Genomic DNA, 16,361 nt, shown 5'->3' with positions numbered 1-16,361 from the left:
ATAGCATCCCAGCAGTATTTAAAGGGTGGTTCTCTTCCTCACTAGTCTGAATCCAGTCCATGCGTCGGTTCATTTCATTCATTTGGATCTTTTCACTTCAAGATTCTCTGCAATTCAACAGGCTGTTCAACATCTGAATCAAATCCCGGTACAATCTTAAATATGATGTTTTTCCTTTGTATGACAGTATTGTTTTTGTTGATACTTTATACATTTCTATGTTGTTTTTTAACTTGTTTCTGTTTTCCCAGGATTTGGAGTATGATCTTAAGACCAATCACTATAAAAAAATCTTCTATGGAAAAACAAGGACATCAGTTTATAGCTAGGACAAAGTTCAGTCAGAGGGACACATTTAGAGAATCCTGATCTCAGAAGTGTTTGTCCTATCTCCTAAAAGGTAAGAATCAGTTCAGTTCAAAAGTTCAGATTTGGATAAGTTGATGCTTGTGTCCATGCATCCTTTTCCTGTCTGCAGTTGTATTAAGCATCAGTTAAACCTGTTATTAAGAATATCCCTTTTACTTAATTAGCTTGTTACATGAACCAACTATTGGGTTTGTCATATAGAGCTAAGTTCAAGACATAGAATCAGGTATAAAATGTTCTATTGCATATTTTTGTAATTCTAATGATTTAACTTTGCCATGGTGCTCGTGGAACACAATAATCTTTGGATGCAATGTGGTTTATTTTTGCAGATTTTCAGGAACTTCTGGTCCTGTCCACATCGAGCAGTTTTCAACCTTCCTTGTGTTGATCCAAATAACTCTGGAAAATGGTTGGATTTAAACCTGTTGATGTGCCTCCATCGGCAGCTGTGAAGTTTTTGGGAGCAGGAACTGCAGCCTGTTTCGCTGACCTCCTCACCTTTCCCTTGGACACAGCCAAAGTGCGACTGCAGGTACAAAAAAAAGTTAATATGTGTGTCAACATATACATGTTTACTTTTCATCAACACATCATACATGTTCACATAGATATAACATTTTGTGCATAGGCCATTGTTTGCATTTCTGACAGATTTTCCAGTCTGGAACAAACACTCATACAGCACTTTTTCTATCTAACGTAGTCTGGAGGTGCTGGGGATTGAACTACCGACAAGCTGGTTGGTGGAGGGACCACCCCCTAATATCTTATCTTTAGTTGAATTTAAATTTCCCATCGTCCTTGCACAGATCCAAGGGGAGGCCATAGCCTCTTCAGCAGCGGGGAATGGGTCAGCAGTGAAGTATCGAGGTGTGTTTGGCACCATCACTACCATGGTGCGCACCGAGGGACCCAGGAGTCTTTACAATGGATTGGTGGCAGGACTCCAGAGGCAGATGAGCTTCGCCTCTGTCCGCATTGGCCTCTACGACTCTGTAAAACAGTTCTACACCAGAGGCTCTGAGAGTGAGCATCTGTGAATGTGTTATTATTGTTGGTCTACTTGAGAAGGTCCTGCGACAATCACCTCTCTCCTCTCTGGTTCAGATGTAGGCATTGGCGTTCGGCTGCTTGCGGGATGTACCACAGGTGCCATGGCGGTTGTGATAGCTCAGCCCACAGATGTGGTGAAAGTCCGCTTCCAGGCACAGGCCAGGTCCTCTGGGGTCGCCAGACGCTACTGTAGCACAATTGATGCTTACAGGACCATTGCTAAGGAAGAAGGCATCCGTGGCCTTTGGAAAGGTAGACTCATTCATGATAGTTACCAGGATCCTGAAGGCTATTCCACAATTTCTTACAATAAATGTGCTCATTTCACTCCGTCTTGCAGGCACAGCTCCAAACACTTTGCGGAACGCGACGGTCAACTGCACAGAACTGGTGACGTACGACTTCATCAAGGAAACACTTCTAAAGTCCACGCCCCTTTCAGGTGAAACAATGGCTGCAGCCAAACATAATCCAGTGGAATGATTGAAGGGTTTCTCTTCCTGGGACACTAATTTACAGCCTTCACTCCACAGACAACCTGCCCTGCCACTTTCTATCAGCCTTCGGTGCAGGGTTATGCACGACAGTCATCGCCTCACCTGTCGATGTGGTCAAGACAAGATATATGAACTCTCCTCTTGGCCACTACAGAAGCGTCTTCAACTGTGCTGCTACCATGATGACCAAGGAAGGACCACTTGCCTTCTATAAGGGGTAAGTGCTTTTTACAAGAGGACAAGAATGGCTGTGAACAAAATGATGACATTATGAATTGTAATTTTTCTATATTTTCTTCGCCTCCTCTTAAGGTTCACGCCCTCTTTCTTACGCCTGGGCTCCTGGAACGTGGTGATGTTTGTGACATACGAGCAGCTGAAACGGGCCATGATGGAAGCAAATCACAACTGCACAAGAATTATGTGATTTCTGCCCGGTAGAAGGCGGATGTTGTTGGACAGATGTTATGTTTACAGATTTCTTAGCCTTTAGTTTCTTCCTTTGTGTTTATTTAATCAAAGTATCAATGCTATGTAATACAAATTGTGCTTTGATGGATAAGGGAAATAAAACTGAGTACAATAATCATAGATCATAGGATAGAAACAAGTGTACTAAAATGTGATCGATATTTATCTCAAGGCTTTTTTGATCAGATGCTTTCTGTCAGCGGAGAGCTTCTCGGGGAACTGGATGTCAAAGTGAATAATGAGGTCTCCTCTCTGGGAAGGATCCTGGAACAGCGGCATTCCCTCTCCAGGCACCACTTTACTGTATCTAGGGCTGAAACAACAAATCAGAGACAGGAAAATTATTCTTGATGGAGATGAGGCACGAAGCCAAAACAAATCCTTGTAGTGATGTTCCTGTTTAACTATATGGGTGAGGTGAACTATTTGAATTGATCTCTCTCATTTCTCATCTCTCCCTGTTCTAATTTTAATATTAAAAAAAACAACATCCAGCTTTTGTAATATCTCAGATCCATGTAAAATGAATAGTACAAAGAAAATACAATATCACAAGTATTAGAGATTTCCACATTTGCCCCAGTATAGAAAGGTACTTACTGCACAATGTCATTGATGGGAATATTGATTAGCCTTCCATCTATGGTTCGCACACTCACAGAGAAGCCAGTCAAGGCCTATGGAAGAGGTTTTATTTGGTTTTAGTGTTTTTTTTTTTATACCAAATCTTTAGGTTTAACTCATAAAGAAACACATGTTATATGACTCACCATCTCCAGAGAGATTTGGGTCTCGTTGATCAGGTCATCATCTTGTCTTTCAAACAGAGGATGACTCTTCTGCCGCACTATGAAAACAATATCTGCAGGGATGCTGTTGGGTCCCAGCTATGTAGTCAGAAGATTAAAAAGCATGTAAAAAGTATTTGATGACAATCATTTAAGTGTTCCTAAGTTTACATACAGTCTATGTGCCTGAGCGATTCGATGCTAGAGAGGATCTTCTGAGGACACCTACTGGTGGTCCTTTGGAAATACTACCATGCCAACTGAATGATTAGATAAACTTCACAAAAATGTAATTTGCTTACTTGTTCATATTAAACTCGTATTTTTCTAGTATCTTGACTTCGTTCTGACATTATTCACAGTTTCAAAATTGCTTTTGAAAGTTTGAAAAAATTTAACATTGTGGAATTAAAAAATCTAGTATAAAATGAAACAGACTTCATAAAAATCTTTCCAGTACTAAGAAAATGTATAATTCCCAAATGATTGATCCAATAAGGAATTACCCTTCCTATACGTGTCATAATGATTATTATCATTTGATGATAATCCAGTATAAATCTGTAGAATGTTGCATTATTATAATTGCAGGAATTGTATGTTCTTTTATCAAACCAAAACTTTTCAGCTTTAGGAATATATTTTGTTCTTTTCATCCATAATTTAATTTTAGCATTGGTATATTGCTAGACTTCAAGGTTACAATATACTTAAAAGTCCCATTTGCTGAAAATTCTGAACTAAGTATGAAACAAAAGAGAGTTTGATAAATCACCACCAGAGACAGAATCAGAAACCTAAACTCAGGTCTTGTGAGATATACTTTATGGTGAGAAATTGAGAGTAAAGGTGAGCAAAATTTATTTTTTTAATGCTTTCAAATGCATATAACATTTTTAGAGCATTACTAAATATCAACAGAAAATAATGTTGTTTAGTTATTTTACCTGATCTCCCTCTTTGGAGAAAACAATTCTTGTGCCTTCTTTCCATCCAGGACTTACATCTATAGTGAGGATCTTGTCTTTGACATTGGATGATCCACCCTCATTCATAACCTGTTCAAGAAATAAGGTAAAACTTAAATTAATAAATTTATGTGATTAGTTAGATGTACCAAGTCATTTGATTTGTGCTCCTGTGAGTTGCTTTCAGCTTAACAACTGAATGTGTGACTGATTCGACCACTGAAAGACCATGTAATCTGAAAGGCTATCTCACATACAGATGTTCTTACATTGCGATATATCTTAATCTTTTTTGTGCACCCATGGAACAGATCATCCAGGGACAACTCAAGGTCTTTCTCTACAGGGGGGTCTTGTGTCTTCACCACGACTGGTTGCAGGCCAACAAACTGAAGCGGTACATCATTTGCAGAGAAGACTGTTGATAAATATATGAATAAATTAGGCAAAAATAAAAAGTTTGACAAAACATATTACTGTATGGAATTCGTCTCTTCATTTTTTTCACCTGCAAATGGGTTGTCACCTCCAAAGAACTGTTTAAATGTTTTTTCTGGATCCCCGTGGTAGGCATATTTAGAGGACCAGGCCCCACCTCTGCCAAACTCAGGTGGAATCCCACCCTTTAGTCCCTCCTCACCAAACCTGTCATATGTTGCCTTTTTCCGAGCTGTAACACAGAAAACACATATTGACAGAGTCAGTTAATACGCTGTGCGGTAAAATGCGGACAGTTTTATAGATTTATAAACTAAACTCTCTCCCTGTATTGTACAGTAGTTTTCATCGTTAGTTATGTATACGGTGAGTCCTGAACCATCCCTTAATTATGAGGGATACAAGTTTATTTATGGATCTAGACTGCTGGAGTAATTCATATCATGCAATGAGCACTTCTCCCCATTTTTCTGTCTCTCTGCCCCAAGATTCATTTATTTATTTTACTACATCTCTCTCTCTCTGTCTCTCTCTCTCTCTGTCTCTCTCTCTCTCTCTCTCTCTCTCTCTCTCTCTCTCTCTCTCTCTCTCTCTCTCTCTCTCTCTCTCTCTCTCTCTCTCTCTCTCTATCTCTCTCTCTCTCTCTTTTCACTCTTCTGGTCACTAACGGTCGCTGAGAACATCGTAGGCTTCGCCCAGCTGCCTGAACCTCTCTGTGCTTCCTGCTTCTTTGCTGCTGTTTGGGTGAAACTTCAAAGCGAGACATCGATATCTGGCATAAAAAGGTAGAAATCAACAACAATAAAAAGAACAGATGATATTAAACATGTGTGAATGGCTTTACGTTTTCAGGATTGTAATTTAACGAGAGAGACCTACGCCTTTTTGATATCTGCAGCTATGGCGCTCTTGTTTATCTGAAGTGTTTTGTAGTAATCTTCATCCATGGTGGAAGTAAATGTTTGAAGGCAGCTGTCACAGTTGCCAGTGTGACAGCTGTAGAGATACCTCCTCTATAGATGAAAGCCTGTGGAGGGAGCAGCCTTTGTTGCCACAATGTTGGAGGCAGCCTTCAGAAAGTGTTTGGCGGCAGTTGTCATTGACACTTTCTGAGAGTTGCGCAACTTCAGCGGTTTGTGATTTATTAAATGGAATATATACTCGCTGCCGTTGTTGTATCACAATGTTTAAAGGCAGCTGCCTTTGATGTCACACTGTAAAATTGCTTAACTCTGTTGGCATTTGTATATTGCATCAAGTCTACATTAAAGTCTTTGGTATAAGACATCAGCACCTGCCTGAGTTCTCCTTCCACCAGCTTCCAGAAAACTTCCATAACAAATAATAACTGAATTAAAGCCTTAAATTATAGCATTGTCTATTCTTGTAATGATATATTGAGTCAGTGATGGTAAATGTTAATTATGGAACCTTAAAAAGGGTTACAGAGCTGCAATAACAGACACAGACAGCAGGATTTACATTTTTCAAACATAGCAAATGTATATTAGTAAGGTTAAAGTGAATTAAATATTTAAAAAAAGTTCACAAGGCACGAACATTAATCAATAACTGCTTCTTACCATCATCGTTTCATAGCAAATAAGATTCTTTTTTTGTAACTCATTGAAAATAAAGCAGTGTTCCAAGTTCAGTCATTAAGCATCATGTCCCATTGACATCACTGCCGAGTCTATATCAAGATCTAATTAGGCTGAAAGACACTGCATGCCCGTTGGCATCAGAAACTGGTTACATCACCAAAGCAGTCTGGACATGATTCGCCCCTTATTCCATGAACCTTTCTTTGGCTTTGAAAAAATATTGACAAAAATAAAAGAATTAACATGGCATGGACCCATTAAATGCTGACAGTTTAACTAGACTCCTGAAACATTTTTTACAGATGAAAAACTACATATCTGGATATTTAGTAGAGAGAATTTTTATTTGGGAATTTGGCTACAAGAAATGCATCTGTGCTTAATACTCCTCCCCCTCCCCCTCATCATCCTCTCCCAAACTATCAGCTCCGACCTCCTCATAATCTTTCTCCAGAGCTGCCATATCCTCCCTGGCCTCAGAGAACTCTCCCTCCTCCATACCTTCACCCACATACCAGTGAACGAAAGCGCGCTTGGCGTACATCAGATCGATGTGGTCAAGGCGAGCCCAGGCCTCAGCGATGGCGGTGGTGTTGCTCAGCATGCACACAGCCCTCTGGACCTTGGCAAGGTCTCCACCTGGAACCACAGTGGGCGGCTGGTAGTTGATGCCGACCTTGAAACCAGTGGGGCACCAGTCCACAAACTGGATGGAGTGTTTGGTTTTGATGGTGCCAATGGCAGCATTTACATCTTTGGGCACCACATCTCCGCGGTACAGGAGGCAGCAGGCCATGTATTTACCGTTGCGAGGGTCACATTTCACCATCTGATTGGCTGGCTCGAAGCAGGCATTTGTGATCTCAGACACCGTTAATTGCTCATGGTAGGCCTTCTCAGCAGAGATGACAGGAGCGTAGGTGGCCATAGGGAAGTGGATACAGGGATATGGCACCAAGTTGGTCTGGAACTCGGTCAGATCAACATTGAGGGCACCATCGAAACGGAGGGAAGCAGTGATGGAGGACACGATCTGACTCATCAACCTGTTCAGGTTGGAGTAGGTGGGATGCTCAATATCGAGGTTCCTACGGCAGATATCGTAGATGGCCTTGTTATCGACCATGAAGGCACAGTCAGAGTGCTCCAGGGTGGTGTGGGTGGTCAGGATGGCATTGTAGGGCTCCACCACAGCGGTAGACACCTTGGGGGCTGGGTAAATGGAGAACTCCAGCTTGGACTTCTTACCATAGTCGACGGACAGATGCTCCATCAGCAGTGAGGTGAAGCCAGAGCCGGTGCCACCTCCGAAGCTGTGGAAAACCAGGAAGCCTTGAAGACCAGTGCACTGGTCAGCCTGAAGAAAGAGAGGGAGACAGTTTAAATATGAGTGACAATGTTTTGTCAAACTGTCAAAATTAAGAAAAGATTAATTCCTGATGTAAAAGTTACCCACCAGTTTGCGGATCCTGTCCAGCACCAGGTCAATGATCTCTTTGCCAATGGTGTAGTGTCCACGGGCGTAGTTGTTGGCAGCATCCTCTTTACCAGTGATCAGCTGCTCAGGGTGGAACAGCTGGCGGTAGATTCAAGTGCGTACCTCATCTGAAGAGACAGGGTCAGTCAGAAATTACTCAACAGTTTGATTTAAGGAAATCAGAGTAGCTGCGGTTTCTAAATTTCACGACAGTTTACCGATGACAGTGGGCTCCAGGTCCACAAACACAGCTCGCGGGACATGCTTTCCAGCTCCGGTCTCACTAAAGAAGGTGTTGAAGGAGTCATCTCTTCCTCTGATGGTCTTGTTGCTCAGCATCTGTCCGTCCGCCTCGATCCCATGTTCCAGGCAATAAAGTTCCCAGCAGCTATTGCCCATCTGGACACCGGCTTGACCAACGTGCACAGAGATACAATCATGCTGCGGAAAGGGGCGAAATATTATTCAACTATATACATTAATCCATTTATAAAACTGAGGAAGAAATAAAATAATCTGATCTGAAGAAGAAATCAACTCTTTTTTGAAGAAAATCATGAATAAAGTAGCAAGTTATACGGATAATCGATTAATCTGTCGATTATTTTTTTAATTGTTTAATAATTGGATGAAAGGACAAAAACTGCATTTCAACTTTTCAAGCATTTTATTCAGAAAGTTACAGTCTTAATTTACAATGCTGTTTTCATGTATTAAAGACCTGTGCAATTTAATTATGACCATAATTCCTGGTTTAAGTAATTATTATTTATTTCTGACTTGTCATAATCCAAATTCAAGATGTCTTAATTAGTCGAATAATTAGTCAAACTAAATTCCAGATATTTGTGATCACATGATTTAAAGTGTGTTTAACTACTCACCATGTTTCCTGGATCACTGCAGATTAAATAACGAGAAAACGTTGATAGCTATTGATGGTGGCAGGAGCAGCTGGTAGAGGCAGAAACTGCCACTGATATGTAAAGGCAGCTGCTTTTGATGCCACAATGTTTGAATCAGATGCCTTGGTTGCAACACTGATTAAAGGCAACTGTCATTTGTTGCCAAAATCTGGACTCATCATTTCTTCAATAAATTATTATTTTTCTATACACAGGTTTGTGAAGTTTGTTATTGGAAATGCAGATCGTAATAACTAATTTAAAGCATCACATTAAGCATTGCTTATTGTAATGACATTTTGTGTCATTGATGGTAAGTTTTTATAATGGAACCTTAATACAGACACAAACAGAAGGTTTTACATGTGTCACAGAAAGCAAAGGTAATGTAGTAAGGACTGGGTTAAAGTGACTTTAATAACTAAAAAGATTTGAAGTTCACAAGGCATGAACTTTAAATGGCTGATGATACATTAATAATAGCTTCTCACCATCATCATTTCAGACAGAGGAGTAAAGTCATAATATTTGCTATAGCTATTATTTTTATGTAACTTATTGGAAAGAGAGAAGTGTTCCAGTTTCAGTCTTTAAGCATCATGTTCCATTGACATCACTGCCAAGTCCTACCACATTCGCGTGCTCATGTTCATAATGTGCTGACTAGTCAACTTCTTTTTCCAAACTAGTCCAAATCTCTCTGAATAAGTCACAAACAGCCTTAATGGCTCTCATTGTGGCTGCAGGAGCAGCTGCCTCCAAATGGCGTGGCAACAAAGGCAGGTGCCTCCAAAACGAAGATGGGAGCTACCGAGGCAGGAGCCCTAAAGCAGCCTGGCAGCGGTTTGATTTCGAGTTTGAGTTCAATTACACAAATCATAGGAAAAGCATTAACAGTATTTACGAAGAATCTTCTCTTTTCAGATCAATTATTCTTGGTGCTCAGAGAACAAAGAGCAGTAGTTGACCTCAAACAGGGTGGCAACCGTGGCAACTGCCCCAAAAAGCAGTGGCAACTGTGACAGCGGTAAATTATAATCAGAGTGTGGTTCCTTTGCTTTTGGGATCTGAATACAAATGTATTTTCCCCACTTCTTGTAAAACTCATTCACCGGTTCTGATATGGTCCCCCGCCAATAAATATTAGCCCTCTCTCAGCCAATGTCCTCATCTGGAGGCCAGGACCAGCGCTATCAATGTCCTTCCCTTGTGGTCAGCAACGAATGCCATTTTTTATTTTACACAAAGAATCTCTCCCTAACAGATTTATTGAGTTTGATCAGACACCAAAATAGAAAAAATTGCTTTAGCACCTTGGATAGATAAACAAACTGGAGCTGACCTTTGAATCAACCGTCTTTGTCCAGAGAATCCCACTATCTTCTCTCTTTTATCAGACATGTCAAGATGTGTGGGATATTTTGGACCTACACACGAGTACGTAGCTCTAGTATCAGCCATCATCAACGTTGCTTTATTTATTTATTTATTCTACCAGAACCTCAATCATAGGTTATTATTAGCTCAAACAGTTGTTAAAGGAAGCGGACCCTCCCCTTTAGGGTACTCTGTGCAGCCCTAGAATCCATGGTTAGGGCCCACCCACGGGTTGACTGGGCCTGATGTCTTTGTTGAGCAGGCTGACCCCAATACCCCTGCTCTCCCAGTTAGGGGCAGGCCATGGCTGTGATGGACAGGCTTGGTGTACAGTGCCTTGCATAAGTATTCACCCCCCTTGGACTTTTTCCCATTATGTACTGTTACTAACTGGAATTCAAATAGACTTAAATAAACTTTTTCCCGTTTGATCAACAAAACATGCATAGTACTTTGGAGGTGCAAAATAAATGTTATTGTGACACAAACAATAATGAGAACAAAAAAGTTGACATCTGTTGGGTGCATAAGTATTCACCCCCCTGTGTCAATACTTGCTAGAACCCCCTTTCGCTGCAATTACAGCTGCAAGTCTTTTGGGGTATGTCTCTACCAGCTTTGCACATCTAGAGATGGAAAGGTTTGTCCATTCTTCTTGGCAAAAAAGATGAAGCTCAGTCAGATTGGATGGAGACCGTCTGTGAACCGCAATCTTCAAGTCTTGCCATAGATTCTCTATTGGATTGAGGTCTGGGCTTTGACTGGGCCATTTTAAGACATTAACATTCTTTAATCCAAACCATTCCTTTGTAGCTCTGGCTGTATGTTTAGGGTCATTGTCCTGCTGGAAGATGAACCTCCGCCCCAGTCTCAAGTCTTTTGCAGACTGCATCAGATTTTCTTCAAGGATTTCCCTGTATTTGGCTCCATCCATTTTTCCCTCTATTCTGACCAGTTTCCCTGTACCTGCTGAAGAGAAGCATCCCCACAGCATGATGCTACCACCACCATGTTTCACTGTTGGGATGGTGTGCTCAGGGTGATGGGCAGTGTTGGGTTTTCGCCACACATAGCGTTTTGCATTGAGGCCAAAAAGTTCAATTTTGGTCTCATCTGACCAGAGCACCTTCTTCCACATGTTTGCTGTGTCTCCCACATGGCTTCTGGCAAACTCCAAACGGGATTTTTTTATGGATCCCTTTCAACAATGGCTTTCTTCTTGCCACTCTTCCATAAAGGCCAGATTTGTGGAGTAGACGACTAATAGTTGTCCTGTGGACAGATTCTCCCACCTCAGCTGTGGATCTCTGCAACTCCTCCAGAGTAACCATGGGCCTCCTGGTTGCTTCTCTGATTAATTTTCTCCTTGTCCGACTCTTCAGTTTGGGTGGACGGCCTCCTCTTGGTAGGTTTGCGGTTGTGCCATATTCTTTCCATTTTCTTATGATGGATTTTATGGTGCTCAGAGAGATGTTCAAAGCTCTGGATATTTTTTTATAACCTAACCCTGCTTCATATTTCTCCACAACTTTATCCCTGACCTGTTTGGTGAGCTCCTTGGTCTTCATGATGCTGTTTGTTCAGTAATGATCTCCAACAAACTCTGAGTCTGTCACAGAACAGGTGTATTTATACTGAGATTCAATTGCAGACAGGTGGACCCTATTTACTAATTATGTGACTTGCAAATGTGACTTGTGAATGCAATTGGTTGCACCAGATCTTTGTTAGGGGATTCACAGTAAAGGGGGTGAATACATATGCACTCAACACTTTTCAGATTTTTATTTGTAAATAATTGTGAAATCCATGTAATATTTCCCCCCACTTCCAAATGATGCACTATTTTGTGTTGGTCCATTACATAAACTCACGATGAAATAAATTTTAATCTGTGGTTATACCATGACAAAATGTAGAAAAGTCCAAAGGGGGTGAATACTTATGCAAGGCACTGTATGTGTCCAGGGTTGCCTCATCACCAACAGACCACCTGAGTACCGCACCCCATAGGCCCATGTGTTTATTTACACAATCATCATTGTTATGTTATACAAATTGTGCTTTGGTGGATAAGGGAAATAAAAGCCATTACAATAATCAAAGGTCACCGGATAGAAACAAGTGTATTAAAATGTGATCGATATTTATCTCAAGGCTTTTTTGATCAGATGCTTTCTGTCAGCGGAGAGCTTCTCGGGGAACTGGATGTCAAAGTGAATAATGAGGTCTCCTCTCTGTGAAGGATCCTGGAACAGCGGCATTCCCTCTCCAGGCACCATTTTACTGTATCTAGGGCTGAAACAACAAATCAGAGACAGGAAAATGATAATTGATGGAGATGAGGCACGAAGCCAAAACAAATCCTTGTAGTGATGTTCCTGTTTAACTGTATGGGTGAGGTAAACTATTTAAATTGATCTCTCTCATTTCTCATCTCTCCCTGTTCTGATCTTAACATTTAAATGATTCATCCAGGTTTTATAATATCTGAGATCAATGTAAAATTAATAGTACAAAGAAAATACAATATTACAAGTATTACAGATTTCCACAGTGGCCCCAGTATAGAAAAGCACTTACTGCACAATGTCGTTGATGGGAATATTGAGTAGCCTTCCATCTATTGTCTGCACATTCACGGAGAAGCCAGTCAAGGCCTGTGGAAGAGGTTTTGGTTGTTTTTTTTTGTGTTTTTTGTTTTTTTTTATACCAGATCTTAAGGTTTAACTGATGACTCACCATCTCCAGAGAGATTTGGTTCTTGTAGATCAGGTCATCATCTTGTCTTTCAAACAGAGGATGACTCTTCTGCCGCACTATGAACACAATATCTGCAGGGACGCTGTTGGGTCCCTTGGGGTAATATAAGGTGATTACAATTAAGTCAGATTAAAAAGCATGTAAAAATAATTTGATGACAATCATCCTCAGTGTGCCTGAGTGAGTAGACGATAGACAGGGATCTTCTGAGGACACCTAGTGGTGATCCTTTTGAAATTCCACCATGCCGCAACCGAATGATTAAATACATTTTCTTACTTGCTCATTTTAAACTCTTCTTTTGCTACTGTCTCTACCTCGTTCTGACATTATTCACAAAATTGTTTCTGAAAGTTAGATCAAGTTTCCATACACCACTGTTAGCCTGGTATAGTTACGAAATGACAAATGAAAACATTTTAAATTGCTGAATTTAAAAATCTTTTATAAAATGAAACAGACTTCATAAAAATCATTTCAGTACTAACAAAATGAACAATTCCTTATAATTCTCATCTGATTCATCTAAAAAGCAATAACAATTCTTCAACAAAGATTCCAATAAGTGTAATAATGTTTATTATCATGTAATGATAAACCAGAGATGGCATCAGAAACTTAATCTCTGTGAGAAATACACTATTGTGATAAATTGCAAGTATGTAAAAGTGAATATAATTTATTTGTGTAATGCCTTTCACAATAGCATTATACAACTTACAAGAACTACAGAACTTCAGAAGATATAGACTATCTCTTTAAGTCTGACCATTATAAGACTAACTGATGAGCAGTTATCACTCTGCTAGAGATAACTGTTCGGTGACAATTTTTAGAGCATTTTTATATATCAACAGAAAATAATGTTGTTTAGTTATTTTACCTGATCTCCCTCTCTGGAGAAAACAATTCTTGTGCCTTCTTTCCATCCAGGATTTACATCTATAGAGAGGATCTTGTCTTTGATACTGGATGTGTATCCACCCTCATTCATAACCTGTTCAAGAAATAAGGCAAAACATAAATTAATACATTTATGTGATTAGTTAGATGTCACAAGTCATTTGATTTGTGCCTGTGAGTTGCTTTCAGCTTAACTACTGAATGTGTGATTGATTCGACCACTGAAAGACCATGTAATCTGAAAGGATATCTCACATACAGATGTTCTTACCCTGCGTGATATCTTAATCTTTTTTGTGCACCCGAGGAACAGATCATCCAGGGACAAATGCAGGTCTCTCTCTACTGGGGGGTCTTGTGTCTTCACCACGACTGATTGCAGGCCACCAAACTGAAGCGGTACATCATTTGTATAGAAGTCTATTGATAAATAATTGAATAAATTAAGCATAAATAAAAAATAAACTGCTGGTATTAAGTCTGACAAAACATATTACCGTATGGAATTTGTCGCTATTTTTTTTACCTGCAAATGGGTTGTCACCTCCAAAGAACTGTTTAAATGTTTTTTCTGGATCCCCGTGGTAGGCATATTTAGAGGACCAGGCCCCACCTCTGCCAAACTCGGGTGGAATCCCACCCTTTAGTCCCTCCTCACCAAACTTGTCAAAGGTTGCCTTTTTCCGAGCTGTAACACAGAAAACACACATTGACACAGTCTACGCTGTGTGGTAAAATGGGTTAGGGTTATAAACTGAACTCTTTCCTTGTAGTGTACTGTGGTTTTTATAGTTAGTTCTGGATCAGGTGAGTCCTGAACCATCCCTTGTGTGGTCTAGACTGCTGTGGGAATTCCCATCATGCACTGAGCACTTCTCCCCTTCTTTCTGTCTCTCTGCAACCCCATTCATTTATTTATTTTACTACTAACTTGGTGTTTTCTCTCTCTCTCTCTCTCTCTCTCTCTCTCTCTCTCTCTCTCTCTCTCTCTCTCTCTCTCTCTCTCTCTCTCTCTCTCTCTCTCTCCGTGTGCAGGTATGCAGGTATGTCTGACTCAAGAGCTAGATTCAGACAAGAATAACTGTTTATTATTATTATTATTATTATTATTATTATTATTATGACTAAGCTAACATCCGATGTAGAGCAACCTCAGCTTCACTCTTCTGGCTACTTACGGTCGCTGAGAACCTCGTAGGCTTCCCCCAGCTGCCTGAACCTCTCTGTGCTTCCTGCTCCTGTGCTGCTCTTTGGGTGAAACTTCAACGCGAGACGTCGATATCTGGCCAAATGAAAGAGAATAGAAATCGACAACAAAACAAAGAACAGCTGATGTTAAACACGTGCGAATGGCTTAAAGTTTTCAGGATGTCAATTTAACGAGAGAGACCTACGCCTTTTTGATATCCGCGTCTGTAGCGTTTCTGTTTATCTCCAGTGTTTCGTAGTAGTCGTCAGCCATGGTGGAAGTTAATGTTAAAAACTCAGAGCCACATTAAGTCACGGCGCAGCGGTTGTTGATGTTGGTTTCCAGGGCAGCAGCTGCTCGAGAAGTCTCGCGACACTTCGAGGAGAAACAACGAAACAAAATATTTGACTCGTGTTTGAGAAAAGTAGAATAAAATAATAATGGTGTGTCTTGTGGATGGGTCACAGTGGGAGATCAATGTGATTATTTAGTTGTATATATTTACCAGATTGTGAGTCAGAACTATGTGTGGATTCATGTGAACTATAACATAATTTACCGTGTGTGTTTATGTCTCTGCGCATAGTTTATAACAATATTTTATCGTCATCGTTTCAACCTCCACAGAAGTCAGGGCCACACGATTATGTTATGATGCAGGACATCACCTGGTGGATATTTTACCTTATGGTCACCAGTTCCTATTAAAATGAGCAATTATTAAAATGACACACTAATCAACATTCAGTGAACATGTGGTTTTTGAAGCCTCGGTCTCTGGGTATGTTTTACAAAACAGCCCTGCATCAGGTTCATGTATGTGACTATGATTGTCCTATAAAATCTCTGCCTATGAATACTAATAACACCCCAGACTCTGGCAGGTACTTGTACATGAATAATGTCTGAGTCCCATTTAGGTGTGCTGAGGCATGGCACAATTTAGAGCCATCTGTACTTCCATTAGTTTCACCCGAGCTTTTCCTGCAGGGACAAGTTGAAATGTCTGCAGTCAAATTAGCCTGTTAATCGAGCACCATCAAATACCTGCAGCACAGTGAACTATAGTTATCACATCATTCTGCTGCATGGCCATAGCAACGTGTTTCAAGCTTTGCTCTGATTCTCTACTTGGTTGCTTTGCCGCTGAGGCCACGGCTGAAGACAGACCAACACCTCTGCAAAACTCAAGAGTATTCTATCTTGGCATTGAAAAGACACCAGATCCAAATAAGGACATATGTCAACTAGAATGATGATCATTACAGTGCATATCTCCAGTAAAGGCCCGAGAGTACATCAAACCCCACCAAATTACACACTCATAAATATCTGTCACATAAACATTTAATTTCTATCATCAGGACATATACATTTTTCACTGAGAAATTAAGGAAAATGTTGAAAGTAAATCTCACAATGATAATGAAGGGTTCTCTCTTAACCCATATCGGATGCTACTATCCAATGGTAATCCTGTTTACAAACAAACAAACAAACAAACAGAGAAGGATGAAAAATAAACTTCCTGGCTAATAAGAAATGACATTTCTGCA

At 40.3% G+C, this 16,361-nt stretch overlaps 3 protein-coding genes and 1 pseudogene across 3 annotated transcripts; 1 reads left to right on the top strand and 3 right to left on the bottom strand.

The window, feature by feature from the left end:
* Positions 1–24: 24 nt before the first annotated feature.
* On the top strand, positions 25–3,514 carry ucp2 (uncoupling protein 2). Its single transcript, XM_053441894.1, has 8 exons — positions 25–148; positions 252–400; positions 702–904; positions 1,182–1,398; positions 1,480–1,677; positions 1,766–1,867; positions 1,959–2,139; positions 2,235–3,514. Exons 3-8 carry the CDS (start codon positions 779–781, stop codon positions 2,347–2,349), a joined length of 939 nt encoding a protein of 312 aa, XP_053297869.1. The 5' UTR covers positions 25–148; positions 252–400; positions 702–778; the 3' UTR covers positions 2,350–3,514.
* On the bottom strand, positions 2,385–5,685 carry LOC128457269 (dnaJ homolog subfamily B member 13). Its single transcript, XM_053441896.1, has 8 exons — positions 5,467–5,685; positions 5,256–5,359; positions 4,658–4,819; positions 4,419–4,567; positions 4,129–4,239; positions 3,164–3,280; positions 2,994–3,070; positions 2,385–2,706 (listed from the first exon to the last, which is right to left on the bottom strand). Exons 1-8 carry the CDS (start codon positions 5,532–5,534, stop codon positions 2,556–2,558), a joined length of 939 nt encoding a protein of 312 aa, XP_053297871.1. The 5' UTR covers positions 5,535–5,685; the 3' UTR covers positions 2,385–2,555.
* Positions 5,686–6,570: 885 nt separating this feature from the next.
* Positions 6,571–8,100, bottom strand: LOC128457270 (tubulin alpha chain-like; annotated as a pseudogene).
* A 3,953-nt stretch (positions 8,101–12,053) lies between these two features.
* Positions 12,054–15,146, bottom strand: LOC128457268 (dnaJ homolog subfamily B member 13). The gene is made up of 8 exons (XM_053441895.1): positions 15,011–15,146; positions 14,795–14,898; positions 14,143–14,304; positions 13,888–14,036; positions 13,597–13,710; positions 12,693–12,806; positions 12,534–12,610; positions 12,054–12,248 (listed from the first exon to the last, which is right to left on the bottom strand). The coding sequence occupies exons 1-8, from the start codon at positions 15,076–15,078 to the stop codon at positions 12,098–12,100; spliced, it is 939 nt and encodes a 312-aa protein (XP_053297870.1). The 5' UTR covers positions 15,079–15,146; the 3' UTR covers positions 12,054–12,097.
* Positions 15,147–16,361: the final 1,215 nt, after the last annotated feature.

The sequence above is a fragment of the Pleuronectes platessa genome, chromosome 15 (assembly GCF_947347685.1).
Source record: "Pleuronectes platessa chromosome 15, fPlePla1.1, whole genome shotgun sequence".
NCBI lineage: Eukaryota > Metazoa > Chordata > Actinopteri > Pleuronectiformes > Pleuronectidae > Pleuronectes > Pleuronectes platessa.
Note: the sequence above shows the minus strand (reverse complement) of the source record. Positions and strands in the feature narration are given on the sequence as shown.